A 12,361-nucleotide genomic window follows, 5' to 3' on the forward strand; every position below is an offset into this window, starting at 1 on the left:
TTTTTGTTCCGACTCAAAGGATAACGCTGACACGGATCCAAAACATAGTCTAACATTGTAAATAAAGACGGGACCAAGCTGTTACTGGCCGACGTCATAGCGCCAATATGTTCTCCTTCTACTGCGAGTTAATCTCAATAAGATATAAATTACATCGTACACCCACCAGACCAAATATTTGGTCAAGTATAATAATCCTATAAAATCCAATACAAGAGGCTTATGAAAAACGACTGTGCTATAAAAAAATAAAGGCTCTTAAACCTCAGTGGAATCAAATCTGGTGTTTTAAGTATTCCCACTCAGAAGGTAATAAAAAAAAAAACATGTTGTATTGGATCACAATGGTCTTCTGCTTTAGCAACGTAGACCACATGTGTCAAAGTGGCGGCCCAGGGGCCAAATCTGGCCCACTGCATCATTTTGTGCGGCTCGAGAAAGTAAATGATGAGTGCCAACTTTCTGTTTTAGGATCAAATTCAAATGATGATTATAGATGTATATTATATTTCCGGATTTTGCCCTTTTTAAATCAACAAATGCAATTTTTTAAATCCGTTTTTTTCATTTTTAGTTTTTGTTCAAAAAGCATTTTGTAAAATCGAAAAATATAAACAAAATATTTTCTGTTTTCCACTTTAATATTGAACATAAAAAAATATATATATATTTTTTCCTTTTGAAATGAAAAATAATTAAAATACATTTTCCCTTACTAAGAAAAAAAAGCTCAATAAAATGTTTTAAATCTATAAAAAAATAATCCATTTTTTTTCTTTTGTGTTTTAGTTCAGAAAGCATTTTGTAAAATCTAAAAATAAATATACAAATATTTTCCCTTTTCCACTTTAAAAAAATATTTAGTTTCCATCTGAAATAAAAAACATGATTAAAAGACATTTTCCAATTCTAAGAAAAAAGAGCTCAAATAAACATTGCTTTAGATCTATAAAAACGGACTATTTAGGGCTTTTAATCCAGTTCTTTTAATCCATTTATTTAAAAAAATCTAAATATTATATCTAAAATGGTCCGGCCCACATTAAATCGAGTTGACGTTAATGCGGCCCGCGAACCAACCCGAGTTTGACACCCTTGAAGTAGACATTCCAAGGCAGGTCGCCTCGCTGTTGTCTGCCACAATTTACAGTCCTATGAAAGAAAAATCAAAGTGTTCCCATCTGCCTGTTAACTTTCATTCTTGTATTGCCTCCCCCTTTCTAAATACTGGAACTAAGTGACAATAAGAGGCTGCTAATCATCTTTTGGCGAGGAGAAAACAGATTATCTGCTGCCACAGAACTGCACATATTTGGCATGTGTGCATGACCGTGACATACGACTCTTAATTATTCGTGGCATAAAGGTTGGAGCCTAATAATCGCATCCAAGTCGTGTTACATGGATTTATTGTTGTTTGTCTTCTCCCATGTTAAACACTCCCAGTCCAAAGTCAAAGCAGAAAGGCTGCAGGAACGACAGAAAAAAAGGTGACTAGGGGTCACTTGTATCTAAAGGTACTGTCACAGGTGTCAAAGTGGCGGCCCGGGGGCCAAATCTGGCCGGCCGCATCGTTTTGTGCGGCCCAAAAAAGTATATCGTCAGTGACGACTTTGTTTTTTGGAATTAAATTCAATTGAGGATTGAAGATACATATTATATTTCCTGATTTTCCCCTTTTTAAATCAATAGATGCAATTTTTTTAATCCATTTTTTTCATTTTTAGGTTTTTAGTTCAGAAGGTATTTTGTAAAATCTAAAAATATATAAAAAATATTTTCAGTTTTCTACTTTAATATTGAACACAAAAAAATGCTTCCTTTTGAAATGAAAAATGACATTTTCCCTTTAGAAAAAAAAGCTCAATAAACATTGTTTTAAATCTATAAAAAACAGAATATTTAAGGCTTTTGATCCAGTTCTTTCAATCCGATTACAAAGTAAAAATCTAAATATTATATCTAAAATGGTCCGGCCCGCGAACCAACCCAAGTTTGACACCCTTGGTCTAAATTAAGAAAGTACTGTGAACTTTCAAAAAACTCCATATTTACTCTTAACACCCTTGTAAACAACGACTCCAGCTATCCAAACATTCCAAATCTGGTGAAAGTAAACGCCATGTCCAAGTCTGATTGCCAAACAACAACTTAACGCCTGCTTCGTTTGCCGACAACTTCCCCCGTGTGTTTGCGCAACATGACCGTGGGGGTCTTTGGTCTCCCCGGGGACGGCTTCCGGCCGACCGACCGACCCAGACGTGGCAAGCCGAGCCGAGCTTCAAAGCCAGATCGCGGCACCCCCTCCTACCCCCGCCGGTAAGATTGCCTCTGTTTGAATGTGACCTGTCCCACCCTAATTTCCTCCAGGTCAGCTCTCAGCCTGTTGATTTGTGGCTAGATTGTAAGCTAACAGGCGCAATAACCTGCCGGTAGTCTCCATCTGATCAAGATCAGCAAGCACTTGAATGATTGAGCCATACCTGTCAACCTCTGCCGATAACTGCCCTTATAAATGATTATGATTCCCCTTACAAACCCCCCAGAAACCTTACAAACACCGTACGAGTCGTACGACTCGTACGGTGTTTGTAAGGTTTTTGGGGGGTTTGTAAGGGGAATCATAATCATTTATAAGGGCAGTTATCGGCAGAGGTTGACAGGTATGTGACTCTCAAAGGCATCTCCAGAGAAAGATAAGATTAGCACGTCCACGGATGGTCTTTGTCTTGAGATAAAGGGCCTATCACATCCTGTGGAACTATATTTTTTGTGTGTGTGTTTACGCTCCATTGCCTCCACCAGGCCTGGATGAAACATTCCAAAAGCACCTTGGATCAAGCGAGATCCAATCTGATTTGGTTCGTTTTTCCGTCGCCAATCGTAAAATATCGATGTCAAGTCTTGACTGGTCGCGCCAGGCGATTTGGAGTTTTACTTATGCGCTTTGCGGTGTCCCGATATCAATCCCTGAGTGAAATTTTGAGAGCGGTGGCAGAGACAGACATGTGGCTGTGATTAAACCATCGCCCAACCTCTTTCTTTCTTGCGTTCTCTTTGTTACGGTTCCCAGAAGCAGTCGGGCTAGCTGGCTGATTGAGTTTGCAGAGGGGCTGTAGTTGATACAAAATGTTTAAAATGCAGTCGAGCAATTATTCCTCCCCCCCCTGCTTCCAAATCATTCGGTCTACGTGCGATGGAAGTTACAAGAATTGTAGTATCAAGATCGTTTTGGCAAGAGGACACTAAGGGTAGACAAAGAAATGAAGAGTGTAAAATGTGAGGACAGTTGAATTCGATCTAAAAAGTTGCTGAGTCATCATGTGTATTTATTTTTAAGAACTTAATTATTCTAAGTTTTTAAAAATAAATACACATGATCACTCAGCGACTTTTTAGATAGAATTCAACTGTCCTCACATTTTGCACCACATGTGTCAAAGTGGCGGCCCGGGGGCCAAATCTGGCCCGCCACATCATTTTGTATGGCCCAGGAAAGTAAATCATGAGTGCTGACTTTCTGTTTTAGGATCAAATTCAAATGAAGAGTATAGATGTATATTAAATTCCCTGATTTTCACCCTTTTAAATCCATAATTGTCATTTTTTAATCCATTTTTTCTGTTTTTAGTTCAAAAATAATTTTGTAAAATCTAAAAAAATATATATAAAAAGGTAAAATAAACATTGTTTTAGATCTATAAAAAACGGAATGTTCAGGGCTTTTAATCCAGTTCTTTTAATCCATTTATAAAAAAAAAATCTAAATATTATATCTAAAATGGTCCGGCCCACATGAAATCGAGTTGACGTTAACGCGGCCCGCAAACCAACCCGAGTCTGACACCCCTGTTTTACACGTGTTCAAAATAGGTGCACATTTAATTGTAAAAAAAAAAATACACGTGATGATGTGGCGACTTTTGAGATCAAATTCAACTGTCCTCACATTATACACTGTTAAAATAATTAAGTGTATAATGTGAATAATTAAGTGTATAATGTGAGGACAGTTGAATTTGATCTAAAAAAAAAATCATTTTTTCAGTTCATCAGTTATCGGCAGAGGTTGACAGGTATGTTAATATTCCAATTGAAGCGCAGTAAATGAGAATCTTAACATGGAGAGCAGCTTCACTTCATCATCAGAATGAGCAGACAAGTACTTACGTAGCAACTTTTGATGGCCGCTAGTAGATTAGGGTCCGCGTGGAGTACTGCAGGGGAAAGTGGGTGTTTGGGTCCAGCCCGCCTGTGACGGTGCGTGCAGTCACTGAGTCGACATTCACTCCTGGAGAGAGACACCGCTGCACTGCATCACTCTTCTGTCTCGTTCCCCTGGAGTCCACTGCCATTTTTTAAGTTTTTTTTTTAGTGGTCCGTTCAAAGTTGTCCATTTTTTTTTTTTTTTTGAAACCTTAAATCTGTCGTGCGGACTCGTGTATCTCACCTCATGGATCTGCGGGTTGTTGTGCTCGCTTCATTGCTGGGAGTCCTCTTGGGTCAAGGTAGGAGGATGTTTGGTTTCATGTTAGCTAGCGACTGAAGCAGAAGGGAGGGATGCTTCACTTGGTTGCTCTGGTGTGGTGGTTTCATCACTTTGTTTCCTGTTGGATTTGGATTGTTTTAGAATTTGGAGTGATGTCAACACTTTTTTTAAGGTGTAGCAAGCAACTTCTAATCTTCGTTTTATATGCTGGGTAGCATTTTTTTTTCAATACCTTGTTTTCCCATTGGATAGCATCTTATCACCATTATTTTCTGCAGGAATTCAAGCTTATATATAATAACATACATACCTGTCAACCTCTGCCGATAACTGCCCTTATAAATGATTATGATTCCCCTTACAAACCCCCCCAAAAACCTTACAAACACCGTACGCGTACGGTGTTTGTAAGGTTTTTGGGGGGGTTTGTAAGGGGAATCATAATCATTTATAAGGGCAGTTATCGGCAGAGGTTGACAGGTATGAACATATCTTCCCGTGTTCAAAATAGGTGCACATTTAATTGATTCTAGGAACATTGAGAACAAATTATTATGTCAATAAGTATTTTTTTTAAAAAGGGCATCAGCATTTTTCAAAATTTTGCATCTGGATGACATTTCCAATGAGGTGATGGTTAGGATTTTCAAGTAAATTTGCACTAAGTGTTATCTCTTTCCATAGGCTAAATATATTTAATAAGAGTGGATCGCTCCAATGAATCATTTAGATTAGATTAAGTTTAATTCATCCCGTTTTTGTAGCTGGTGTCGGAGTACTGTTTTAAAAAAAAAAAAAACAAGGGCCATGTGCCTTCTTATGCCGAGGATGGCGTAGTGCGCACGTGAAATTGCAATACGCGGGTGCGATTCACACGTAAGGAGGGTCTTTGAGGCATCTCACACACACGTGGGGGCACTTTCACAGTCGGTGGGGGGCGTCGTGGTCGCGAACGACAAGGAAATCAATATTCAATCATAAATGAAGATCCAGTGGATTGTGCATTGATGGATAACAATTTTTACAACGTATGTGTCTTTGATGTTGGTGCTCCAGTGGTTTTATTAAGTCTTGTTTACAAAGAAAAAGCGTCTGGCTAGACCTAGTCAAAGGGAAAAAATAAAAAAACGTCACCACATCTTTCATCTGATCCAAAAAGGAAATCGGCAGACAATACATCAAAACAGCACGGCGTCTGCTTTGCATCGTTCTGATAAAAAAAAAAAAAAAGAAAGGAAAAAAAAAAAAAAAAGCCACTTCTGTTCTTTCAATTTAGGGTTTTCAGCGTCCGAGACAGCGGTGGTCTTGGAATGCCAACTATGACTATAATTTGGAAAACACTTACAGTGGCCCCTGGTGGGAATGATAATTGGATTACTACCTTTTTTTTTTTTTTTTTTTTACCTCACTGGATGTCAACTATGGTTGAAAATCATTTTAATTACACTTTGGGATTACAAGAAAGTGCAGTACTTCCAAACTTCTTTAAAAAAAGGAATAGAAAACTAAAATTGTATTTTTTTTCGTATTGAAGGGCCAGAAATTGATATTATTTATTTCCATTCACAATTTTAGACGTCACATTAGCAAAAGCAGGAATTATTTTTCCACTTATTTATCAATTGAAGCCGAAATGGCTAAAACAAGATCACTTTTACAAAAAGCATACTTTAAAAAAGTCCTGTTCAAAAACACTCGCCTGCTCAAAACAAAAAACTCATCAACAAAAACAAAAGTGCCAACTTTACGTCCTCCCTTTCTAACCAAACCTATTAACAGTGAGCAGACATCATAAAGCACTCTCGTCTCCAAAAAAATGAAAACATTGAGTGAATATTCCCGTTGTTTCGACACGTGCGAGGACCCCCAAAACAACTCCATTAGTTGGAGCAATGCATTTTTTGGCTTCTCTCGGGACGACGGATTGTTTATCAATTCAGTGGAATGGTCAGTGTTTTTCGAGCAACTGACAGGAGGAGTACTGTTTGTCGTGTCAGTTTGCCAAAAGTTCGATAAATTTACGCGTTTAAGCAAACCACTGCTTGGAAAAATGATTGCGACAGATGAGGGATGACCACAAGGTCAAGGGAAATTTGCTCAAAACCGTGTAGTGGCTTGTGTCAAGTCGTACTATGAAATACTGCAGGGGTGAAGGTGGGACGTCAAATTTATGGTCATATTTTGGCTGTTGTAATTTTCAGGATTCTGCTGTAAAAAAAGGGAAACTGTAAAATAAATGGAAAAAAATATATGGTTCTCCAGCAACCATGTATTTGAAAAAAAAAAAACGGAAAATTGTTGTAGAAAATCACTAAACGACCCTTATTACAATTTTTATATGCAAACGAGTGACTCGAGATACGAAAGAGGCAGGGATTCAAACCCACATTTTCACTACGGCAGGCAAGTGTGCTGACTAATGAGCAATCAATCTGAGACAAATTCGGGCAAGTATTGACAGAGTTTAAGGAAAACCACCGTTTCGGAGAAGCAAAAAGATGACAACTAAAGCTTAAGTTTACCATTAGCTCAACAGTCAGCACGCTCAACTGTCGCAGTGATGAAGCAGATTCAACCCCAGCTTAAAAACATGTGCGGTCGTTTGGTCACCGGTCTTTTGGTCGCCGGTCTTTTGGTCACGGTCTTTTGGTTGCCCGGACCGCGACAACGGGCGACCAAAAGACCGGCGACAAAACAAGGTAAAACAACACGGTCTACACATCGATAAAAGCCAACAATGGCCATGAGCAGTTTCACTGAGCCGACGCGCGAGTGTAGAAGAAAGAGTTTGTATGTACATGCGTTGTCCCTTTAAGAAGCATAAGTCAGTCAGGGTCTTAACAAGTTCTCCAACAAAAAACAATACAAGTCCGGGAAATTTGGAGCTTTTCTTTAGCCTAATAATTACTAGGGCATTAAGTAGGACTAAATAGTCATTCGCAGTTTGTATTTAGGGAATTTGAGCAACGATTTAAATGGTAATTATCAATAACCTTCCGGGCGAGCAAAAGACCGGCGACCAAAAGACTGGCGACTAAGTACCGCTTAAAAAGGAGGAGAAAGACAAATTCCTGACATCAAATCCACCATCAACCTGATCATATGCCATACTTTTTACAGTTGTTTTGCTGTAACCAACATTTAACATGCCCGCTTTTACACAGAAGTACAGCAAATCACAATAGACGAATGCTGCAAAGACGGCCAGATTCGAGCCAGCGACAACCAAGCCTGTTCGACCCTCCCACTCATCTCCTCGTCCCCGACATGCAGGTAAACGGGAGCCCCCCGCTACTGATTTCTCCATGTGCGATTATCCTGGAAAACATATCTTCAGGCTTTTTACGTAAGATTCCTTTGCCCCTAAATCTGGCTTCCTCTCTACCAACTAATAATGATGACTTAATAACACGTCTGCTTGTAACCCGAGGAGCGCACGCCAAACTTAATTGATTCCAAATTTGTCTTCATCATAGTACAAGAGGAAGGGGCTAGGGAGTGTAATTAGAGCGAGAGAGGGGTGGGTGGTGATTACAAGCCCAGGAAATACCTTGGAGGTGAAAACCAGAGTGAACGGAGGATGGAGTAACAGGAACTCAGAGGTGAACAAAGGGTGAGGAGACATTGTTGTGCCCTTAAAAGGCTCGACGCATGGAGGTGAATTTCTAAGAAAGGAGGCTTCTCCTAAGAAGAATATGTTGAGAGGCGGCGAGTGGGCGGTTAAGCTCCTTTTCTCGTAAAAAGCCCACTGAGATCAACAAGCGCACTTTGCTTATCGGACCGACATAATTTGATCGTTTGTGGGAGCAGAAGATGGTCCTTTTTGGCACGGACACTCCCAGTCTTGACCAAAAAGTCATACCTCTACTAACAAATGCCTCTACTTACAAATTCATCTACTAACAAATGCCTCTACTTATAAATGGATGGCCCTTTTTGACACGGACACTCCCAGTCTTGACAATTCAGTCATACCTCTACTTACAAATGCTTCTACTAACAAATGTCTCTACTTACAAATGCCTCTACTTACAAATGGATGGCCCTTTTTGACACAGACACTCACAGTCTTGACAATACAGTCATACCTCTACTTACGAATGCCTCTACTTACAAATTCATCTACTAACAAATGCCTCTACTTACAAATGGATGGCCCTTTCTGACATGGACACTCCTAGTCTTGACAATACAGTCATACCTCTACTTACAAATGGATGGCCCTTTCTGACATGGACACTCCCAGTCTTGACAATACAGTCATACCTCTACTTACAAATGCCTCTACTTACGAATGGCACTACTTACGAATGCCTCTACTTACAAATGCCTCTACTTACAAATGCCTCTACTTACAAATGCCTCTACTTACAAATGCCTCTACTTACAAATGGATTGGCCCTTTTTGACACGGACACCCAGTCTTGACAATACAGTCATTCCTCTACTAACAAATGCCTCTAGGTACGAATGTTTGGAGTTACAATTTTTTTTATATGCAAACGAGTGCCTCGAGATACGAAAAAGATCCGAGTTAGGAAATCCCCCAAAAGTAAATATATTTTATTATCCGTTATTTTATTTTAAAAAGATCCGAGTTACGAAATCCCCCAAAAGTAAATGCATTTCCTTACCCGTTATTTTATTTTGAAAATATTGACATGGGTGCAATTGATTCTCACTTTTGCTGTTAATTAATGTTGTTGTTTGAATTCTTAATGTTGAGTTTATGAGATGTGTGTTCATGTGTTGGTGAGTTTGTGTGCTCTCTCCGTTGCATACCGTTATTTGAGCTATATGAATTGATTTTTTTGGTGTGTCTTTGTTGTTACAGAACTGTGCAGGAACAATGCTGCGTTGCAGTTCTCGAAGACAACATGTGCACTACCGGCATCAACGTGGCCAAAGACCAAGGAGCCTGTGATTCTTTGTTCTCCAACACCTGTGAGACCAAGACCACCAAGGTCCATATGTGCATTCTAAATTTCCAAGTATTTGTTTGCATATTCTTTCTCCCTTGTGTGTGTTTTCTCCGGGTACTCCGATATCCTCCCACATTCCAAAAACATGCTAGGCTAGCTGATTGAACACTGTAAATTGCCTTACCCTAGCTATGATTGGCTGTCCTTCGTCTCGTTGTGCCCTGGGATTGGCTGACCACCGATTCAGGATGTCCTCTGCCTGGTACCCGTAGTTAGTTGGGATAGGCTCCGGCACCCTGGTGAGGATAAGCGGTTTGGAAAATGAAGGAATGAAAGAAAGAGGTCTAAATACCCTACAGTTGCTCGACAGAAATGATCAGACCGTGATGAGTAATGGTGAAAAGTTGTGATCTCAACACATCTTGACTCAATAATATTTTAAAAGTTTTAATGACATTAAAGTGACAGTTCGTCGAGTTAACTCTGAGACACGTATTTGTGATTGACAGATGTGCTGCGATTGTTGCCTCTTGGGGAAGACGGGCCAGGAGCAGGGACTTCCCTGCGACCACAACCTGTCTCTCGGCTACCAGTGCGGCCTGGTGTACCGTGCCTGCTGCGTCTACGGCACCCCCGACAATCAAACGGAGCCCACCACGCAAACTGAATGTGGGTAGAAGGAAATATCAATAGAAAAGTACTGAACGTAGACTATGAAGTAGATCAACTAGAACGCTAGGCTTGTTCTTTAGTCCCACGCTGCCCTCCAGTGGATGGAAAGATTATTGCTACTAGGTAAAATGAGTTCTACAAATGAGCGTTTAAACTAGGGAACGACAACACGTATCAAGTCCATCCTAGCCTAAAAAAAATCTTGTTTAATAAATGGATAAAATCACAGACTTTTTTTGGCGTGTAATGTAGAAGAAATAAAATAAAAGCCATTGTTTTGGCCAGTCATATTTGAGCATTCAAAATGACCTGACCTACCTCGTTAGTATATCATTACTACGCACACCAGAGTGTTCTTGAGTCTATTAGTGTTTATGCAGATGTATTTTATTGTATTTAAACATGTTTTTTTTTTCAATATCCGAGGTCTAACAACTTCAGGATTTGGAAACATACTACTGTCTTCTTATATTTGAAAGTCATTTATATGCTACGTTTTGTCTTCTGGTCAATCAAATAGTAAGCCAAATGACATTTTTTTTAAATTATATATCAGCAAAAAGACACATCTCAAAGTTTATTTTTGTATTTTAGAAACCATTAGGATTCACTTGCAGTTTTAGGTATCAAAAATGATGTTTTCTTCTCATTAATTACATATAACTGAGATATAGGTCAAAACTTTCACCTGTAAACACAGTAAATTCATTCAAAAATTCTCAATATATTCTCTGCAGTCCCTCTCAAAGTCATTTTAAAAATATTATATCCATTTCGATTTTCATAGCTAGCAAAACTTGCACATTTTCCGAGTCAGAAATCTTAATTAACCAATAAATGAAGACGCTTTCTCCCTTCTAGTGCCAAACAAAGACGAAACCAAGGACCCTGCAAACAACTCAATATTAACAGACGAGTGCAATGGTAGACTATATTAAGCATTTCCTTATTTTTCTTCAAATTCATCCCTAACTGTAGAGTGATCAGCAATATATTTATTTCCTCCCCAAGGAAAATGTGCTCATAATTGCGTGGGCAACGACACTTGCGGCTGTCTCAAAGGCTACAAACTGAAGCCAGATGGCAAAAGCTGCGAGGGTATGAAGTTCATTTGGCATTTTCTTGTTGTTTATGATTGTCATTTTTTTTTCCTAAGCTCTCTTTTATTTCTTAACACGCAGACATTAACGAATGCTGGCTGGGCGCTAGCAACTGCCGAGTGGGCGAACGTTGCATCAACACCGACGGTTCTTTCCGTTGCCAGAGAGAGGTCAGCTGCGGGACCGGCTACGAAATGACAGATAACAACAGTTGCGAAGGTCACTTGTTTGTGCAAAGTTATTTTCGTGTGTGTGAGTGTGTGTGGTGGTGATAACGCAATATTTATCTTTTGCAGATATTGATGAGTGCGAGACCAAAATGCACAACTGTGGCCCCGAGTTTGAGTGTCGAAACATCCAGGGCTCATTTCGTTGCCACCCGAAGGTCACTTGCGGTGCTGGTTTTATCCAGGACGCTTTGGGCAACTGCATAGGTGAGTGGGATGTTTAACTGGTGAGATATATTTATACAAAATCAATGGGGGCTTGTGACCTTTGACCTGATTACGCCAAATTTAACTACAGGTGGATTTTTTATTTTAAGGTACAGTGGTACTTCGAGATACGAGCTTAATTTGTTCCGGGACTGAGCTCGTATGTCGATTTTTTTCGTAACTCAAATGAACGTTTCCCATAGAAATGAACTAAAAGCAAATTAATTTGTTCCAACCCTCTGAAAAAAACACCTAAAACAGGATATTGGATTGGAAAAACATTTTTATTAGTTCTAATTTGCCATCTATTAACAAAGTAACAAATAACTAGTGGTTTAATAGTACTAAAAATGTGTTTAATAGTACTAAAATTAGACAGATTTCGCAGAGGGAGAGACTTTTTGCACGGCAACGCGCTCGTAACATAACATCAACAAATTTAAACGATGCCGACACACTCAAAAATAAATTTAATCTAAACTTACACTAAACTTAATTCTAATTTTGTTTGAAATTTTGATACCTTTCTTCTCCCGGGTTGGCTCTATTGGCCCCGCCTCCACCCTGACGTTCAGATGCAACCTATCGAGGGTTGTTTGCTCTTGTCTTCCCTTCAAAAGATTCCCAAAATGATGCACACAAATGTCTTCACAATAGGATAACGCACGACCACTTGCCAACGAGAAGCAATATACTCCTCTCGTATTAGCGAACAAGCTCCGCCATTCGCACTAAGTTACGGGC

General features: G+C 39.4%; 1 protein-coding gene across 2 annotated transcripts in view; it reads left to right on the forward strand.

Annotated features, from left to right (window-relative positions):
- Positions 1-4,244: 4,244 nt before the first annotated feature.
- The window catches only part of fbln1 (fibulin 1), a 32,149-nt gene continuing 24,032 nt past the window's right edge, over positions 4,245-12,361 (forward strand). Inside the window, exons 1-8 of one of the 2 annotated variants that reach the window (XM_077595398.1) lie at positions 4,245-4,508; positions 7,654-7,762; positions 9,324-9,453; positions 9,921-10,080; positions 10,945-11,007; positions 11,095-11,181; positions 11,265-11,402; positions 11,480-11,617. In XM_077595398.1, the coding sequence (XP_077451524.1) occupies positions 4,454-4,508; positions 7,654-7,762; positions 9,324-9,453; positions 9,921-10,080; positions 10,945-11,007; positions 11,095-11,181; positions 11,265-11,402; positions 11,480-11,617 (880 nt within the window). In that variant the 5' untranslated portion in view covers positions 4,245-4,453. The remainder of the gene's footprint in view (positions 4,509-7,653; positions 7,763-9,323; positions 9,454-9,920; positions 10,081-10,944; positions 11,008-11,094; positions 11,182-11,264; positions 11,403-11,479; positions 11,618-12,361) is intronic. The other variant, XM_077595400.1, reaches the window with a different exon arrangement.

The sequence above is a fragment of the Stigmatopora argus genome, chromosome 3, assembly GCF_051989625.1.
Source record: "Stigmatopora argus isolate UIUO_Sarg chromosome 3, RoL_Sarg_1.0, whole genome shotgun sequence".
Taxonomy (NCBI): domain Eukaryota; kingdom Metazoa; phylum Chordata; class Actinopteri; order Syngnathiformes; family Syngnathidae; genus Stigmatopora; species Stigmatopora argus.